Genomic DNA, 20,208 nt, shown 5'->3' on the forward strand with positions numbered 1-20,208 from the left:
TCTACAATTTCTAGGGCATAAGTTCATTTATTTTGATATTTTTAAAAAAGTATGACATATTCTAACACATTGAAAAGTTGATAGGACAGTTTCAAACATTTCTAACATTTTACCACATTAGTATCACTTACTGCTACTGTCTTTGCCAAAATGTTTTAAAGCAAATTCCAGCCATATTATTTCACCCCTATATATCTTGGAATACATGTCTACATTTTAAAAGATTTGGGAACTTCCCTTGTGGTCCAGTGGCTAAGACTCCGAGCACCCAACATGGTGGCCTGGGTTCAATCCCTGGCTGGAGAACTAGATCCCATATGCCACAAGAAAGATCAAAGATTCCAGGTGCTGCACCTAAGACCTGCTGCCACCTCATAAATAAATAAATAAGATATAAAAAAGCAGTAAAATAAGTGATTTGGACATTCATCATTAACCATTAGGTGCCTTTCTGTTGTTCAGTCTCTTAGTCATGTAGGACTCTCTGAGACCTCATGGACTGCAGCACGCCAGGCTTCTCTGTCCATCAGCATCTCCCGGAGCTCGCTCAAACTCATGTCCATCAAGTCGGTGATGCCATCCAACCATCTTGTCCTCTGTCGTCCACTTCTCCTCCCGCCTTCAATCTTTCCCAGTATCAGGGTCTTCTCTAATGTGTCAGCTCTTCACATCAGGTGGCCAAAGTATTGGAGCTTCAGCTTCAGCATCAGTCCTTCCAATGATATTCAGGGTTGATTTCCTTTAGGATTGACTGGTTTGATCTTTTTGCAGTCCAGGGACTCTTAAGAGTCTTCTCCAGCACCACAGTTCAAAAGCACCAATTCTTCAGCATTCAGCTTCCTTTATGGGCCAATTCTCACATCCATACATGACTACTGGAAAAACCATAGCTTTGACTATACGGACCTTTGTTGGAACCTTTGATAGGTTTCTTTATCACGCCAAATAAAATTAGCATTTAGAAGCCAAGAACTAGTCCATGCCCAATTTCTCCAATAGGTGAAAAAGTCTTTTTGCACTTGGCTTGTGGAATCGCAATCCAAACAAGATCTACCTATTACAATTATTTCAGTCTCTAGTCATCTAGACCAGTGTTTTGCAAACTCTAACGTGCAAATGAATCACTTAGGGATCTTAAGATTCAGTGAGACTTGAGGCAGGATCTGAGATATCATCTGTCTAGGTGGTGTCAGTGTTGCTGGACTCAAAATGGACCATATTTGAAGCAGTAAGGTACAAGCAAAGCCTCTGCTGGTGTTTGCTTGTTTTGAGAAACAGGTCACTGACTGGGCTATAGCCCATGGTCTGAATTTCCATGTTTGTCTCCATTTGATATTACTTATTCCTCTTCTAATATCGTTAGTTTCTGTGAATAAAGTGAAGAGGAACTAAAAAGCCTCTTGATGAAAGTGAAAGTGGAGAGTGAAAAAGTTGACTTAAAGCTCAACATTCAGAAAATGAAGATCATGGCATTTGGTACCATCACTTCATTGCAAATAGATGGGGAAACAATGGAAACAATGTCAGACTTTATTTTGGGGGGCTCCAAAATCACTGCAGATGGTGACTGCAGCCATGAAATTAAAAGATGCTTACTCCTTGGAAGAAAAGTTATAACCAACCTAGATAGCATATTCAAAAGCAGAGACATTACTTTGCCAACTAAGGTCCATCTAGTCAAGGCTATGGTTTTTCCTGTGGTCATGTATGGATGTGAGAGTTGGACTGTGAAGAGGGCTGAGCACCGAAGAATTGATGCTTTTGAACTGTGGTGTTGGATAAGACTCTTGAGAGTCCCTTGGACTGCAAGGAGATCCAACCAGTCCATTCTGAAGGAGATCAGCCCTGGGATTTCTTTGGAAGGAATGATGCTGAAGCTGAAAGCTGAAACTCCAGTACTTTGGCCACCTCATGCGAAGAGTTGACTCATTAGAAAAGACTCTGATGCTGGGAGGGACTGGGGGGCAGGAGGAGAAGGGGACGACCGAGGATGAGATGGCTGGATGGCATCACTGACTCGATGGACGTGAGTCTGAGTGAACTCCTGGAGTTGGTGATGGACAGGGAGGCCTGGCATGCTGCGACTCATGGGGTCGCAAAGAGGTGGACACGACTGAGTGACTGAACTGAACTGAAACCTTGAATAGATTCAATCTCACCTCTTTCCACAGGAATATCTTAAGGAGTATTATTTGATTCAAAGTATGAATAGCACATGCTTTATGGCAATTGCTGTTAAATAGCTAGTTCTAGAGTCAGATTTCTGTGATTCAACTTCACCTCTATCACTTACTATTTATATAACTTTGGAAAAGTTAATTTTTCCCAAGACTCAGTTTTCTTATCTGTAAAATGAGTATAATAATGCTCTCCTCTTATAGAGTAACCGAAGAAAGATGTGGCATTTGTTCGAGAAATGTAAGCTATTATTATTTTATTGATTATGTAATCTTTTTATTCCAAGTTAAAATATTTTAGTTTCTGAGACTTTCTTCTAAGTTCTAAAACTAAGTCCTCAGTTCTTTGTTCATATTAGGCTCCTCTAGAAGCTACAGCTTTTCTCTCCTTCTGTACAGCGCAGACTATAGAACTGGGCAGGATCCTAAGGGGGAGAATATTATTTGTTTTTGGAGGATTTCCTTTCCATGCTTTTTCAGGGTATCATAACTAGAAATTAAGACTTTAAAAAATATTAGATCAACTTATCGAGTAAGTCTTTTGAAAAGTTTCAGTTCTTGGCAGTTCATTAATAAAATTTAGGTAATAAAATTGTACAATATGAAATGTCCCAAATCACCCATCTTAAGTGGGTACCGTAAAACTAAGGAAACTTGTTGTTCATGCATATAAGTCTTATATAAAGTATAGAACTTTTTGTATATTATCAGTAATAACTGTTTTGGTACTAGGACTAGGATTTAGTCGGAGAGCAAATTTTCAAGATTACTGAAGTTGAGTTGATGGGACACTCTGATATTTCCTTATCTCTCTCTTAGCTTGTGAAGTTTGAAGAGAATCCCCAAATTAAACTTGATACTTTGGGAAATCTAAGAAGCTAGGGAAGAAAGCCTAGGTCAATCCACAACAGCACAGTGCGTTCTGAATTTTTTTATGAGTGACTATATATATGAACACAACACATGATTTATATGGACAAGAAGTCTGCAGCGCTAAGTTGAAGCCATGACTTGTAAATTATTCCTTCTCTTCTAATAAATTCCATCAGCACAGAGTCACTTAGAGTCATCTTTCATTGCAAGCAAGCACTGGTGCAGATGATCAGGGCAAAAAATAAATGAGGCAAGGAGCCCAATATTGTTCCGCACTTTGCTCTTTTTCCTTTTCCTTTTCCTTTTGAGCTTGATTTTCTCAAATGTCTTTCCTATGAGACAATGAATCTATTTGTTTCAGAGATGTATTCTCTTAGTTTAATGATATGGAGAGTAAGATAAGAAGGTAGAATTGGCAACGAGTACTAGTAGCAAACCAAAATAATTGAAGAGAATAGTCTGAAAGTCAATTACTTTCGAAGACTTATTTGCAAGACAGCCATATGGTAACAGAGGAGTAGTGATATTACCATAATTTTACAATTATGTAGTGTTTGGGAATCAGTATTTACATGTGATACAAGTAAAGAAGGACTAGAAATCATATGTTAGATTATATAACTATGTCTAACTTAACAAAACACAGTAAAAATTTAAATGAAAGAAAGGTGGTATATAAAAAGTGCTCCCCCCTTTTTCAGTACCTATAACATATACACATCCACATATAGCGCCTAAAACCACATGTAATATATACATACACACACACATATATATACACACACATACACAAAGCACCTAAACCAAATCAATACAGAATAAGCATTAGCTGAGATCCAACCAGTCCATTCTGAAGGAGATCAGCCCTGGGATTTCTGTGGAAGGAATGATGCTAAAGCTGAAACTCCAGTACTTTGGCCACTTCATGTGAAGAGTTGACTCATTGGAAAAGACTCTTGATGCTGGGAGGGATTGCGGGGGCAGGAGGAGAAGGGGATGACAGAGGATGAGATGGCTGGATGGCATCACTGACTCGATGGACGTGAGTCTGAGTGAACTCCGGGAGTTGGTGATGGACAGGGAGGCCTGGTGTGCTGCGATTCATGGGGTCGCAAAGAGTTGGACACGACTGAGCGACTGAACTGAACAATGACAACCCATTTATTATCAGATAATCAGTTCAGTTCAGTTCAGTCGCTCAGTCATATCCGACTCTTTGCGACCCCATGAATCGCAGCACGCCAGGCCTCCCTGTCCATCACCAACTCCTGGAGTTCACTCAAACTCACATCCATTGAATCAGTGATGCCATCCAGCTATCTCATCCTCTGTCACCCCCTTCTCCTCCTGCCTTTACTCTTTCTCAGCATCAGTGTCTTTTCCAATGAGTCATTTCTTTACATCAGGTGGCCAAAGTATTGGAGCTTCAGCTTCGACATCAGTCCTTCCAATGAATATTCAGGACTGATCCTTTATGATTGACTGGTTTGATCTCCTTGCAGTCCAAGGAACTCTCAAGAATCTTCTCCAGTACCACAGTTCAAAAGCATCAATTCTTTAGGTGCTCAGCCTTCTTTATGGTCTAACTACCACATCTGTACAAGACTACTGCAAAAGCATAGTTTGACTAGATGAACCTTTGTAGGCAAAGTGATGTCTCTTATTTTTAATATGCTGTCTAGGTTTGCTACAGCTTTTCTTCTAAGGAGCAAGTGTCTTTTAATTTCATGGTTATAGTCACCGTCTGCAGTGATTCTGGAGCCCAAGAAAATAAAGTCTGTCACTGTTTCCACTTTTTCCCCATGTATTTGCCATGAAATGATGGGACCAGATGCCATGATCTTAGTTTTTTGAATGTTGAGTTTTAAGCCAGTCTTTTCATTCTCTTCTTTCATCTTCATCAAGAGACTCATTAGTTCCTCTTTGCTTTCTGCCATTAGGGTGGTGTCATCTGCATATCTGAGATTATTGATATTTCTCTTAGCAATCTTGATTCCAGCTTGGGCTTCACACAGCCCAGTATTTCACATGATGTACTCTGCATAGAATTTAAATAAACAGGGTGACAATATACAGCCTTGACATACTCCTTTCCCAATTTTGAACCAGTTTGTTTTTCTATGTCCAGTTTTAATTGTTGCTTCTTGACCTGCACACAGGTGTCTCAGGAGGCAGATAAGGCAGTCTGGTATCCCTATATTTGTCTTTGAGATATTTAATCAGCAGTTTCTTCTCCTTCTATGACTTCCATGTCTGATAACCATTACCTTTGATCCAGAAGATTCTCCCTTGCTCTCTTGACCTTGTGGTATATTCTTCCAGGCTTCACACTTGAGGTTAGGTCCCATTTCACACAGCAAAAGGCCAAAATAAAATCCTTCAGAGGACTGGTCTAATGTTTTCTTGAGCATAACGCTACAGGTTACTTCCAGAAATTTCCATTTAACTGTCCTGTCCATTTAATGAATATTGGCTCAACTCTGATCCATGTATAAACAAGAGGCCAATGGCTTTCTACCCCTCTCCACTCTGTCCCAGGTTCTTAAGATAGCTCCTGAGTAAAATAGAACAGTCCAGGAAGTTAAAAACAAAAAGAAAACTTCTGGGTAGTGATCTCAAATCTTTCAGTGAAATAAATGTCTTTACTAATCTAAGGTCTATCTAAGCTCTCAAGAGTCTGGATGTTTTTATTAGTAGTATTGGTATAGAGCTCTGCTGTTTCTGATATCTTTCATTGATAAACTATTTGGCTATTTCTGAATCTGGATCTATAAGAGAAGGATTATTGTATGGATGGCTTTAGGATATTAGTTATCTCATCTCTGGCTTTTAAGCTTAATTCTAATTTTGATTACACGCTAATACTCTTGAAACTAAAATTTTTTACACATGATTCCATTGAAAAATACTTTTTAATGTAGACCACTGTCAGCTGACAAAGGATAAATGTTTTTTTACTAGAAAAGTCTGAAGTTCTTGTAGTGTTGAACCCAAAAAAATGATCCATTTGGTTTACTTTTAAAATTCAGTCCCCTACTCCCACTCTTTTGTTTTGGGGGAAAAAAATCTCTTTTTAAAACCAACTATTCACATCAGGGATTTCCAGGTAGAAGTATTTTAGCTGTCTTGTCCTACACCAGGCATATCTGACCCATCTTTTAAGGTGCTCTGAGACCACATTTGGATTGTGCAACTGGCTGAATGGCAAGAGTTCACAGAGGTCATGTAAGAAAATAAGATGTTAGAATAGTCTGCAGCTGGTGTGTTTTAAGGTTAAATTTCTATCACCTATTGGTATATTTTTAAAATGCCCACCATGGATTTTTAAATAATTTGTGCTTATTTTGTTGTCACCAATGACCAGAGAGGCAGAAAGGCATGCATTACAGTCTCCTAAAACAGACAGCTCTTTCCCTTCTATTTATATGTCACTTATATTTATATATTACATTCTGCTTTTTGATATGCTGAAATTCTCATTCATTTTCCCCTCATCAATGCTGCTCTGTCCAAGACTACTAACTATCCATTCTGCCCTTCTTCCTTCTTGATTCTATTTGGGATAACAGTGCTTTTAGCAAAAAAGCTAATTTTTCACTTTCTTTTTCTAGGTAGTTCTGTGACACAGTTCTAGAAACTAAGATAGAAGTGGAAGTCTGCTGTAAGTTTTTCTTCACTGATATGGGTTTTGCCCCTTTCTGCCTGTTACCTTCCTCCTATCTGAAAGATGGATGTGATGGCAAGAGCTATAGTAGCTCACAGAGAACCATGAGGAAAAGGCTAAGGAAATTTCAAAACGACACCAGCTTGACATCCTGAACCCTTATCAGTGATTGCCTGTTTCTGCACTTCTTTACACAGGAGAAAATAAAGCTTTGTATGTTTAGATAAGTATCATCAGAGGTCTTTACTCACAGACAGACGCAACTCCTCACTTCTAGAGTAGGAGTTTGAATTCAGGTTCTCAGTTTCCAGCTCTGTCATCTCTCCACTGTCCCTTTTATGTTTTGGTGTCTGCTGATCCTAGACTTGTTCTAGGATGCTAGAATTTGACTTGTTCCTTTTCTTAGCACCCATGAAATACAGCACTCAATATCAAGTTTAAGCATTAAAAAAAAGTAGTATCACGTTTTGGATTTTAATTGGTTACCTCCATGCCCTAAGTAAAAAAAACCATATCAGCCAAAGGCTGTTTTTGGCATTTCTCACCAATCTTTTTCTTTTTTTAATGAGTTTCTTTTGCCTCCTGGCACTCAGTAACCTTTGATATCTATCATTCAACCTCTATGTAGGTCTGCCCTTTCCTAAGGGCTTTAAACTCTCAGTTACACTCTCTTTCACCTCTCCATACCAATCAAAGCTGATGTGATTAGAGGAGAAATGTAGATTTACTGTCAAGGAAGTAATTTTCGGAGATGTAAGTATCATTTTAAGAAAATATTTCCATTTCGTAAAAGGGACTTAAAAACCCAGTTGGATGCCTAAGACTGGAAATCACTAAAGAGTCATTAGTGAGTGAGAGGCCTCCTGGACACCCCTTCTCTAATCCAGGCAGCTACTTCTCTCCACACCTCAGCTCCTTGAACTTCCTCATGCAACCTCCACTCCAGCCAGCACTGAGGCAACACAGCTTAAAGCAAGGGATTTGGTGTGCAGTCCTAGAAAAGTACTAGAAACAGGGACAACAAGGAATGGTTCTGAATAATTCTATACTTCCCAGGTGGTGGTGCTAGGGGTAAAGAATCCACCTGCCAATACAGGAGACAGAAAAGACCAGGGTTCCATCCCTGGGTCGGGAAGATCCCCTGGAGAAGGAAATGGCAACCCACTCCAGTATTACTGCCTGGAGAATCCCATGGACAGAGGAAGCTGGCAGGCTACGGTCCATGGGGTCGCAGAGTCGGACACAACTGAAGCCACTTGGCACACACATATGTTAAAAAAGTATTCTCAGTAGATATTTTACCTGTGTAACACACATTGGATAATTAAAAGCTTTTCATGTTTTAATGTGTGTTTGGCATGCTATAAACTCTCCAATAAATGCTTTTCCTTATATCTTCTCTTTTCTTATTTGCTGTCACGTTACTTGGCACAGAACACCTACTTCCTCTTTGAGTTCATTCTACCATAGTCTTTACATTCCTTCCTTGTGCATATCAGTTCCCTTGTGCCTATCAAGTGGGGAAAAAAAAAGGAAAAAAAAAAAAGCATACTCAAGCAAAGGCCTCAGATGTATGACTCATGGGCTAACTGGTCTTGAGCAAAGCATTTTTTTTAAACTTTAATATTTTTAATTAATTAATTTTCTTTTTCCATGCTGGCTCTTGGTTGCTGCACAGACTCTCTCTAGTTGTGTTAAGACGGGACTACTCTTCACTGAGGTACATGGGCTTCTCATTGTGGTGGCTTCTCTTGCTGCAGAACAGGGGCTCAGTAGTTGTGGGCTTAGTTGCCCCATGGCATGTGGGATCTTTCCAGACCAGGAGTTGAACCCCTGTCCCCTGCACTGGGAGGCAGATTCTTTTGTTTTTATTGCAGATTCAAAACCACTGGACCACTAGGGAAGTTCTTGGGCATAGCACTTACCATGTATTCCTTACCATGGTCAGGTAGACTCACCTTGGGAAGGTCCTTTTCAGTTCCAGGATTCTAGAATTGAAGCCTATGTTTAGACATATGTCATTCATCTTGGCGAGAACCTTGTGGGGAAGGTGAGTAATATTATCCCCATGTTGCAGATGAAGAAATGAGGGGTTGCATACCTGCCAGGTAGCAGTGTAAGGAACCAAAGCCAGGTATTAGCTGACTTTTATCTCTACAGAGAAAGGTAAGGCACTACTTCCCAATACAAAGAGAAAACAGAGAAGGTCAAGTGGGTGGGATACTAAGGATTACCTACCAATTAATAGACAGAAGTAGGGGTTTCACTCTCTTAAGATATGGGATTGTAATGTAGATATATCAGACTGTATTAGCTTACAATGACTAAGGGAAATTATTACTATATTTCCCCAGAGTAACAAATCTGTTTTAGACCTTATAGTTGTTGAATATCACCTAGTGATGGAGGACCTTGCCACACAAGTTAAAAAGAAAAAGGAAAGCCGTTTATTAAAAATAATGTTTAACCTCTTCTTCATACCAAATAATAAATATTTGTTTTATAACTTAAGAAATGCTTTTGTGCTGATATATGCTGGTTCTCTATATTTTAGGGGATAATGTAAATTTTAGACGTGTTTCTTTGTTGGTATCCTTGGCATAATAGTACATGCTAATCAATAGAATATTCCCATTTATGAGTTTAAAATTATTATTCTATTAAGCAGGGGAAACAGAATATGAGCACTGGCAATGACAGTGATTTCTTGCCCCAACTGTGCCATCTTCAAGATTCATCACTACTTTAGGGGCACGTAGTGGGATGTATAGAACCCTGAACTAGCAGTCAGATGAGCAGATTTCTTCCTGGAACTTTCACTGACTCACTCTGTGACCATATGCCCATCAGTTGACTTCCCTCAAGTTCTCAGATCTTAAAATTTAGTGGTGTTTCAGACTTCCCTAGTGCTCAGACAGTAAAGCATCTGCCTGCAATGCAGGAGACCTGGGTTTGATCCCTGGGTAGGGAAGATCCCCTGGAGAAGGGCATGGCAACCCACTCCAGTATTCTTGCCTGGAGAATTCCATGGACAGAGGAGACTGGCGGGCTATAGTCCATGGGGTCGCAAACAGTCAGACACAACTGAGTGACTAACACTTCTAATTCACTAACCTTTGAGAAACTGTGAAAGAAGGTATAACTGTGTTTGTGTGTGATAGTCACTCAGTCGTGTCCAACTTTTTGCAACTACATGGACTGCAGCCCACCAGGCTCCTCTGTCCATAGAATTCTCTAGGCAAAAATATTGGAGTGGGTTGCCATTCCCTTCTCCAGGGGATCTTCCTGACCCAGGGACTGAACCCGGGTCTCCAGCATTGCAGGCAGATTTACCGTCTGAGCCAACAGGTAAGTAACCTGTGTTTAGAAAATGTAAAAAGGGTAAGGGCAGAAAAACTAACACTTGAATCTTAGTCAACTTGGTGTGAAGCATAACTATTTTTTTTTAAAGAGAATTTACAGTTCATTTCACCATTTCTAAATGTTATCATCTTTCCTTCAACCTTGCTTCTTTTTCATTTGTAGGGGAAAGGGAACTGAAGAAAAAGAAGGGTTCATCTTCCCCTTTCCCACTCCAACCTTCTAATTCTGATTCTGCTCTTTCACAATGATCCAGTTGAGTGTTATTCAGAATGTTAATGCACTTACACATTAAATGGAAGGAGGAATTCCTCATTTTTGAGAAAGGGGAAAACCCCACATATTTCAAAATTCTCTTCAGAGCTTGTTTCACTGCTTCCATTCGTTCACAATTGCTGAACTGCTCTGCTCCAAGGACACAAAGACAGTGAAGATGTGGTGTGAGATGAAGAGCCCATAGATGAAAGGCATTAAATACTTCAACAATTAGCACACTATAGGTCCGTGAGTGTGAAGTGACAGAAGACAGCATAGAGGAGATAGGAGCATCTTAAAAGAGGGCAAAAAGTGCTTTATCAGTTAACCTTGCTGCACCATGGAGGCAAGAAAAAAAGGTCATTTTCTAGACACTGTAAGTTTTATAGTAATGTTTGTTTTAATGAATATTTAATCAAGCCGAATTGTACACCAGGCAGTGTGCCAGGCAGCAGTAAAGTCTATAAAAGCATCAGGTTAGAAGTTGGCTAGATAAAATTACAACTCCATTTCTGGCTATAGGTGTGACCTTGGGCAAGCTGGCGACCTCTCAAAATCTGTTTCTTCATTTAGAGAATGGAGATTATAGATAAAAGTATCTATACCTCACAAGGTTGTATGAAGATTAAATGAGAAAATACACATAAAGACTCAGCCCAGTCTTTGGCACCTTGTAAGATGGTAAGTGTTCAGTAAATACTGGCTATTACTGAGTAATCTATATATAGTTTCTCATTGAAGTCTTGCAACAATCCAGTGGACAGGCATTCTTAAAATCAGGTCAATACAAAGAGGACTGAGGATACAGAGCACAGGAGATGCTAGGAAGGTAGGTTCCAAACCATAAAAGACGGTGTGTGTGACATAAGGACTTGGAATATATGTAGCAGGCAATAGTAAATCTTAAGAGGATTTTTAAAAGAGAGAACCAATCAGTTCCATTAATACGTTTCAGAAAGATTATTAAGATGGCAGTGTGGATAATGGATTGGAAGGGCATGAAGAAAGAAAAGAAGGTTAGAAGTCCAATTAGGAATTCCTTGTAATAAAGTACTCTGAGATATAGTAGTATGGGAAATTTCAAATGCAACACTACAGAGCTTCAGAAAAAATAGCTGGCAGACCCCCTGCCCCTCCAATCTTTACCTCTTCCTACGTCCTGTCATGAAAGAAGCTTTAGGACTTGCCTTACAGCTAATGTTTCAGCTATGGATTGCACCAGCATTCTTTTCAAATTGGTTGTCTTTGTTAGAAAGTGGCATGAAGCTTAATCACCTCTGAGAAGACAGCAAGTAAGTCCCTTGCTGGCACTGGAAGAACCAAGTATCAGTGCGATTGTTGCTTGACTGCAGGGGAAAAGCAGACAAGAAGCTCTAGAAACACTTGGGTAGTTTGCTAGCTTTATCATTTTTGTCATCTTCATATGTTGGTTATGTTATCATTATCAGTTTCCTGTATTGATTCAATAGTAGTAAATCATCCACAGTAGGAAAGGTGTTACGAAATATCAACAGAATATCGCACTTTATATTGATTTACCATCACATACCTAATGTTTTATCTTTTTCTATTTCAAAAAGCCTATTTTCTACACTTAATGTTCCTGCTGGGAACAGTAGTCCCTTTTCACTATTTTTGCTTAAAATTATCAATGGTAAAGTATATGCTTTGAAAGACAAAGGAAAGTAAGGGAAGATTAAAACATGTTGATGGCCAGTCTTCTCTCAACAAAACTGAAGCTAGTTCATAAGGACTGCTATCTTGATTACGGACCAGTGTCTGAATATATACTTTGAGAAATGTATGAAAAACCAAGTTTTGAAATACCACCTTTTCTATCCTGATGTCCTCCCTTTCTGCTTGTGCTCTGATCCAGTTTTTATTAACAAGACATATTTTCTCAGAGTTGCCACGATTTCAATTGTTTGCATAACACGTACATGTACCTTAAGATAAATGTGGTTGCTGATTTGAAAGATTAACTGTATAGAAAAAAAGAGTCAAGACCTTTAGGAAAATAAGGGTCTGGGCATTTTCTATTTTTCAGGATTTGCAATTTTGAAATGATAAAATATATGTGCTATCCCTTAAGCTACAGAGTACATTAAAAATTAAGCTGCATCTAAAATGTATATTATATATATTAAAAATTGACTTGAAATATTTATATATTTAAAACTAGAAACTGTAAATGTCTTGAAGAATTAAATTATGGAGTAAATTAAACTATGAACTATTTATCTAATAGTTTTGAAACTGAGAAAAAGTATCTCAACAACAGTGAATGATAACCTGGAGATAGTTTCTTCAAGTTTAAGATTTGGTGGTGGTTGTTATGATTATTACAAAAATTTATGATGTTGAATCAGGAAATCAGCTTTAAGACTTGAAAGAGAAAGTATAGGGAAAAAAGCCATCCTTAAATGAAATATTTATCTGAAGCTTAAAAAACACGTAGGAGTTTTTAAAAACTAAGAAAAGAGAGATGCTTTTAAAGTAAAAAAATATATTGTTAAGATTTAATAATCCACACAGATAAGGTGTTAAGAAACCAAAGACCAAAGGAGAAATAAATAAACTAATTTAAAAATATGAAAAAGGACTGAATTAAAAGAGAAAAGTCACCAAACTTCAATCAAGGCCATGTCTTACAGAGAATGACATTTGTAGAAATACAAATGAAAATATAAATATAATAAGCAAGAAACAAGAAATACTATTTAAAAATATAATAATCAAATCCACAAAAGTGAAAAGGGTTTTCTTAGCTAATAGACCAAGACAATAAATATCATACATCTACATGATAACTTAAATGATAACTTAATTTTAAAAATTTAAAAAAAAAGAATATGAGGTTAAGTGTACAACCCTGACTTGCCTCTAATAAGCAAGCTTAATAGCTCCAGCCCTGAGATATTTTTAATATGTCCAGATGGCATTTCCAGCAGATTCTTTACCATCTGAGCCATGTGGAAAGCCCTGTTTTATTTTGTTTTTTTCCATTTTTAAAACTGTTTCTTTTTTGCCTTGAAAGAATTTACACATAAATAAAACACATACACACACACACAGAGGCTATTAGAGCAAACTGAGATTACCTTTTCTTTGATTCATTGTAGGAACTCCTTTGTTTCTGTTTTTTCAGCAATGAGCAGCCTTTAGTTACATACCAAAGCCCCAAGTTCATTTTAACTCTAGGTTAAAAGACAGTTTTGACTCTTGGACAATTTTGATGATGCATGGGGAATCATATGACTGACATCTGTGTAACTGGGGGAAGGGTTGCTTTGTAGGCCTCTTTGTATGCACGTTATGCAACATTTTTATGCCACAGTTTCCCTCTCCGTAAAATGGAAATTAAGTTAGTCCAGCCTACTTCACGAAGTCTCCCTCAGGGCTCAGATGGTAGAGTCTGCTTGCAATGTAGGAGATCTGGGTTTGATCCCTGCGTCAGGAAGATCCTCTGAAGAAGGAAATAGCAACCCACTCTAGTATTCTTGCCTGGGAAATACCATGGACAGAGGAGCCTGGTGGGCTGCACCCATGGGGTCGCTAAGAGTCAGACACGACTGAGCGGCAAACACACAGACACACACTTCATGAGGATGTTAAGGAATTTTGAGTAAAATGAGAATGCATGTAAAGGTTTTTGCAAATGATGCAGTGCAGAGAGAATTCCAGTTATTTTCTACTACTGATAGAAATAGTAGTAGATTTATACTCGAGACACACTTAAAGAAGAAAAACAATTCCAATGCTCTCAGGCATAAATGAACGTCAATTATGAGTGTACATTATGTCACTGGCTGACTCGGAGACCTCATCCTGGACTATTACTACTCTGTCCAGTTGTACTTTTTCTGTTCTGTGAACAAACCAAGTTTGTTTTCATCTTCCAACCTTTATATTTACAATCTCTCTACCTGGTTAGCATATGGCTTCTCATCATATGGGTTTCAACTCTAATGACACCTTCTCAGAGATGCTCCCCATCATTATCCAAGCTAATCCCCCTGCTTCCCCACCCTACTAGAGTCTCATGTGATCACATAACCCTATATTTTTCCTATTATTAATATTTTCTTCCTAACACTATTTAAATATCTTACCTGTTTTTCACTTGTTTATGGAGAAATCAACACCATGTAAGGGCACAGTGTCCTTTTTACAGACAACCTGAGTAACAACTTAGCAGTCTGTCACTAAGCTAGATCGGACTGCCAACACTTTGGATGACAGTCAGAAGTTCACAGTGACCTTGTCAAATCAAAGAAATGATCAGCTGGAAACCTGACTTCCCAGAGGAGCAAGGTGGGTAGGAAAGGACGTGCAATTGGTAATTTTCCAAATGATGCATTTAGATAAGTAATGATATCCTTTTACTAATTAAATTCAATATGTATTTACACAACCTTCAGATAACTGGTTTGTCTGTAATTTCTATTTAGCAGCATATGTAATGCTGTTTTAAAGTAGTCTCTCTCACTTAGTCCAGTCATCTAAAGCAAACTATGATGTGTCACTTACTGCTGGCATTCCCCAACCTCCTCTTTCATCAAGTTTCCTGACTCTTGAGATATTTAATCCCCTTTAACTCCCAGGTGGCGCTAGTGGTAAAGAACTCGCCTACCAAGGCAGGGGATGGAAGCGAAGAGGGTTTGATCCCTGGGTCTGGAAGATCCCCTGGAGGAAAGCACAGCCACCCACTCCAGTATTCTTGCCTGGAGAATCCCATGGACAGAGAGGGCTGATGGGCTACAGTCCATGAGGTTGCAAAGAGTTCGACACGACTGAAGTGACTTAGCATACATGCACATACTCACTATTTACACACCTGCCCCACAACTCTCCAAGGCCCCGCTTTCAGCTGTCAGCAGATCTCTGTTTGCTGTTTCATCTAAATTCCAATTCAGAAGTAGACATAACCCGACCGTGACATTCTACGAAATGCATAATTATAACGGTCTGCATATATGTCTGTCCTTCTCATTAAATTCTACTTGTCTTACCAAATACAGAGCTCTAGCACTTTTTTTACAGAACGCAGTAGACATTCAATAAATGCTTTCATTTTGTATTTTTCCAGAGCGTTGCTTTTTTCTTTTTAACATTGCCCATATGCTACTCTATTATTACTACTAGAACGTAAACATGAGTGGGATTGGGGTCATTTGTTTGTACACTTCTCCATGTTAAAAACTCACACCTTCTTTTTAAGAAAAAAAAAAAAAAATCAAAGAGAGATGGAGGAAAGAGGCTTTGTTGTGTTTGGCTGAGCCAGGTCAGGCAACTCTCAATTTTCCACTTAACTGGAAGAAAAACATATTGCAGAAAATCCCAGAGAATAGTTGAATCTATATATAGTACTATTTTTCCAATTGATCTACTCAGTGACTTAAATAAGGAGTGGTCTGAACATAGACTTCAAAATCAAGTCTTGGAATTGAATTCCGATTCTGACCCTTAGCTTGCTTGACTTCAGGCATTTTCTTAATCATTCTGTGATTTCACTTCCTTGTTTATAATATGGGGTAATAATTATATCTCATGAACAGGGTTGATATCTGAGGATACAGTCAACAAATATTTGAGGATATATCATTACACACTAGACTTTGTTCTTGGTATAAGAGAAAGAATATGAAAAAAAAAGACAAAAAAATTCTTCTTCACAGGGTTTGTATTCCAGTTAGCAAGATAAATATCAACACACATATATTTGTTACTGATAAGTGCTAAAGGAGAAAAAAAAAAAAAACAGAGAAGAAAGGTATGAAATGTGGCGGGGCTGGAGGGTTTTAAGTTTTAGATAAGGTGGCCAGGGAAAGTCACATTGAAAAGTTATAACTCCTGAAAAAAAGGCTAAAGAACATGAGGGAGCTGGCTATATGAGCCTCTATAGGAAGAGCTTTCAAGGCTCAGACTTCTCCAACTCTTTGACACTCTATAGACTGTACCCTGCCAGGCTCCTTAATCTGTGGGATTTTCTACTGGAGTGGGTTGCCATTTTGTCTTCCAGGAAATCTTTCTGGCCCAGGGATCAACCTACATCTTCCACCTTTCCTGCATTGGCAGGTGGATTCTTTACCACTGAGCCACCTGGGAATCTCCAAGACAGAGGGAACAGCAATTGAAAAAGCCGTGTGAAAGAAACAAGCATGTCTGATGGGTTCAAGGAACAGCGAAGGTAGTTGGAATGCAGTGGGCACTGAAGGAAACAAGTGCTGTGTGTGTGTGCGCGCTCAGGTGGGGATGACCAGTTAAGACTCTGTGCACCGGGATGAGAACTTCAGCTTGGCTTTCACTCTCAGAGAGAGGAGCCCCTAAAGAGGTTTGGGCATAGGAGAGAGACAATGAGATTCACACAATGAGATTCCTGGTACCACATACCTCCACCTGTCTTCCTGAAAGCTGACTGGTAGAGGGGTGGTGTGGAAAGCAGCAGAGGCAGGGGGACCAGTCAGGGGGCTGTTGCCACAATGCAGCTGAAAGATTAAGGTATTTGGACCCAGAAGGGAGCAGCACAGGTGGCTAAGAGCTGGGCAGATTCTGGATTTATTTTGAGAATAGAGCCAGCTGAATCTCAGAGATGATCAGAGTAGAAGAGGTAAAAGAAGAGTCTTAAAAATGCAGCAGTGCCTCTGGTCTGAACAACTAGAAAAATGGTGCTTCCATGAACTTCCAGGAGTTAGTACATGCTTGATGCATGATTTATATAACTTTGCTAAAATGTGTTAACATGTTAATGAATTAATATGGGTAAAGCACTTAGTATAGTATTTAATACTAAGTCCATCCAATATAAGTGTTAGCTGTTAACTATTAATAAATTGAGATGGGAAGTATATTAACCCCCAATATATTATTAGATGAGAAAATGTTCGCAGTAGAAAACTTTTGGCTTTTGAAAATAAAGTGACTGAAATGGCATAATGATAGACTCTCCATTGGAAGCTTAAGTGTAGGAGATAAACAGGATTTTCAAATGACCACAATTCCCTCTCCTTCAGTTCCCCTTTTCACCTGCACACATCTTTAGTATAGTATTTTTGTCTTTTTTTACTCTAGCTCTTGAAAGTATCCCTATCTTCAAAAGCAACACATGCACAAAGCATATGTCTCTTCCAAAAAAAAAAATTGTGTTTTATACTTACTATAGCAATGAGATTTATATTCAACCATACTATTTTAACAGACGTGGAAGTATCCTGTATTTTGAAGATACAGCAATGATATTTATTTTTTATTGTTATTTTATTTTCTTGAAACTGTGAAAGCCAACACAATGAAATGTAAGTATTAAAGAATGTTCAAATACATACAAATATCCTAGAAGCTTTTTCAAAAAAGCATTTTTGGTTTCTATGTTCTTCTGTAGAATTCATTTTTCATTGGCAAACTGCAAGATGCAATTTCAAGCTGAAAATATCTGAAATCTTCTTGATGGCAGAAAAAGAGTGCTGATGATGGAAATAACTATGTGACTGATCTGATTTGATTCAATCAAATTTGCGTCATTTCTCTTTTGTGAATATCTGGGACCAGGGAGTATTATTACTTACAGAATTTTTTCCCAGTGGGCATTAACTTACACCATAACTTTCTGTGGGAAATAAGACTCTACTAAAATGTATGTTCATGTGCCAATTCTGTTTAAGTCTTTATGTATAACAGGGCTTGGTAAATAAATAATATTGGGGACCCAATAAATAGACAATAAGTTTTGGTTGCTTCAACCAGACCAAGCAATCAATTCAAACACAGAAAGAACAATAATTTCTGGCAATCTCCTCACCAATCTATTCCACCATGTTTTCCTCCATTAGACAAAACTTTGTCATATAATGATTCCAAAATACACTGTTAAACACCCTTATGTTATTTTTCCAAAGTCTTACTGTAATTTACAGATCGATATGACTCTTAAATGGAAGGAACAAAGATAGGAAAGGAATTGGGGAATCTAAATAACATCGTTTATTTTTAATGCCACAGAGGTGCTGTGGTTCTGCTAATTCAATAAAGGATACAAGTTTTCAGAGACTGGCATGCATCCAGCATTGGGATTCAAGACAGCTTTGGACTCGAAAGTTGGAAGTTCTCTGAAGAGAGATTTCACAGTTCTCCTTACAATTTAGTCAATGAGTTAATGGGTCACATCATTATTTCCAGTGATAACTAAAATGCAGAATTTACTCTCTTTAATTTGGGATGAATTTTATAATTTCTTCTTCTTTCCTCACCCAATAGTCTGATGTTTTAATGTTGGTGCTACAACTGATAGTTGAACAGTACTTCATAGTTTATCAAGAGCTGTCATACACATTTCATATTCAATCTTTTACTGGTCCAATATTTTTTACAAATTGTCCTAACAATCTCATGATAAAGAACTTACTCATATGATTTCTATTCTTTGAATATGTGATTTGAAACTCTGAGAACAATTATTAATCACTAAGTACATATAGTTTAAATGAGTAGAACCATACCTTGAACCACATCAGTACTGTTAAATATTGGTAATTATCTTACTAATAAAAGTCTGGGAGTATCTTCCAGAAGTTTTCAGTCAAGGCAGTTGGTCCAAGAACAAGTAGAACCACAGTGCAAAGGAATTAGAGTGGAGGAAAGAAGGGAGAAGTGACCCAAGTTAGTCATGGATAAGCGACATAACAGAAACAGAATACTATGACAGAGTTTAAATGTGAAATGCATAGCATTTAGCAAATAATACAAGTAATGTATTTATCTAAAGTTTTTACTCACATATTTCATCAAGATTGCATTGATTATAAGATGCACCACTGAGAGAGAAAAAGGCAAAATCTTGTCAATTAAACCACGACACACCACTGAGCATAAGATACTTTCAGATTTTAAAAAGTTAAAATGTGAAAAAAAAGTATGTCTTAGAAGCCAGGAAATATAGTGCCGGTAACAGCAGAGGGTATGGAAATTCTCAAAATCAGTCATAATACAATCTAACTAGACAATCAATAAACATTTATTAAGTGCCTTTGGATGGGTATAAAGAAGTAAAATGCGAAATCTAGGTGAAGAGGCTTAAGTGCTATGTATAAAATATTAATTGCTGTCTTTCAGTCTTACAGTGATGGCCACTGGTTGGAGAAAACAAATCTGCTTGTGCAACAAAGATGCCTGGGTGTGCCACTGCCAGGGGGATATGATATATAGGAAGGAGGAAGAGAGGAATAAAGAAGAGGAAGCAACTGGGGGAGGGGAGGATGGCTTGGAGGACAGGTAGGAGGAATGGGAGGCGGGGGCCAACGCAACCCAGAGCTTTACTGAAACTCAGGAGTGGCCAGAATCCTGTGTGCACGGATCTCCTAATCTTATAAAATATAATCGCTGGGCTGTATGTGAAATGATTGTTAAAAACAACAGCTTTGAAAAAGGGCTTAACACACTTTTGTAACATCTATAGTCTAAAGATTTTTCCATTCTTGTGTATTTTTTAAATCTCATAGATTGAAAACTTAGACACTTTGGATACCTCTCAAATTTGAGCTGAATGTAATTGTTTAAACACTGGGTGTTGCTTGGAAATTACATTTTGCTATGACTGGTTATCAACCTGCTTGATGACTTAAAAGTTTTAGATCCTGTGATTAAAATGAAAAGTTGTTTGGGCTAAAACCAATCATCTAAATATCTAACTTGGGCATTTTGCATATTATTGATATTATGATTACCAGCACTGAATCTGTGTGCTGAATTGGAAAAATGAAATTAGATTGTTTATTTCTAATTAAAAACATTTATTTTTCTACAAAGATATTACATAATTTACCCTGTATTGTGAAATAATTGCTTTTGAAATTAACCAAATAAAAAGAAAAACATTCAACACTT

At 38.0% G+C, this 20,208-nt stretch overlaps 1 protein-coding gene across 3 annotated transcripts in view; it reads right to left on the bottom strand.

The window, feature by feature from the left end:
* OXR1 (oxidation resistance 1) overlaps positions 1-20,208 on the bottom strand; it is a 458,954-nt gene that overhangs the window by 111,683 nt on the left and 327,063 nt on the right. The window contains exon 1 of one of the 3 annotated variants that reach the window (XM_040262151.1): positions 13,431-13,459. The exons of the other annotated variants lie outside the window; for them this stretch is intronic. Within the exon in view, the coding sequence (XP_040118085.1) occupies positions 13,431-13,446 (16 nt within the window). The 5' untranslated portion in view covers positions 13,447-13,459. Of the gene's footprint in view, positions 1-13,430; positions 13,460-20,208 lie in introns of those variants that run through there. 3 annotated transcript variants of the gene reach the window in all.

The sequence above is a fragment of the Oryx dammah genome, unplaced genomic scaffold, assembly GCF_014754425.2.
Source record: "Oryx dammah isolate SB20612 unplaced genomic scaffold, SCBI_Odam_1.1 HiC_scaffold_19, whole genome shotgun sequence".
NCBI lineage: Eukaryota > Metazoa > Chordata > Mammalia > Artiodactyla > Bovidae > Oryx > Oryx dammah.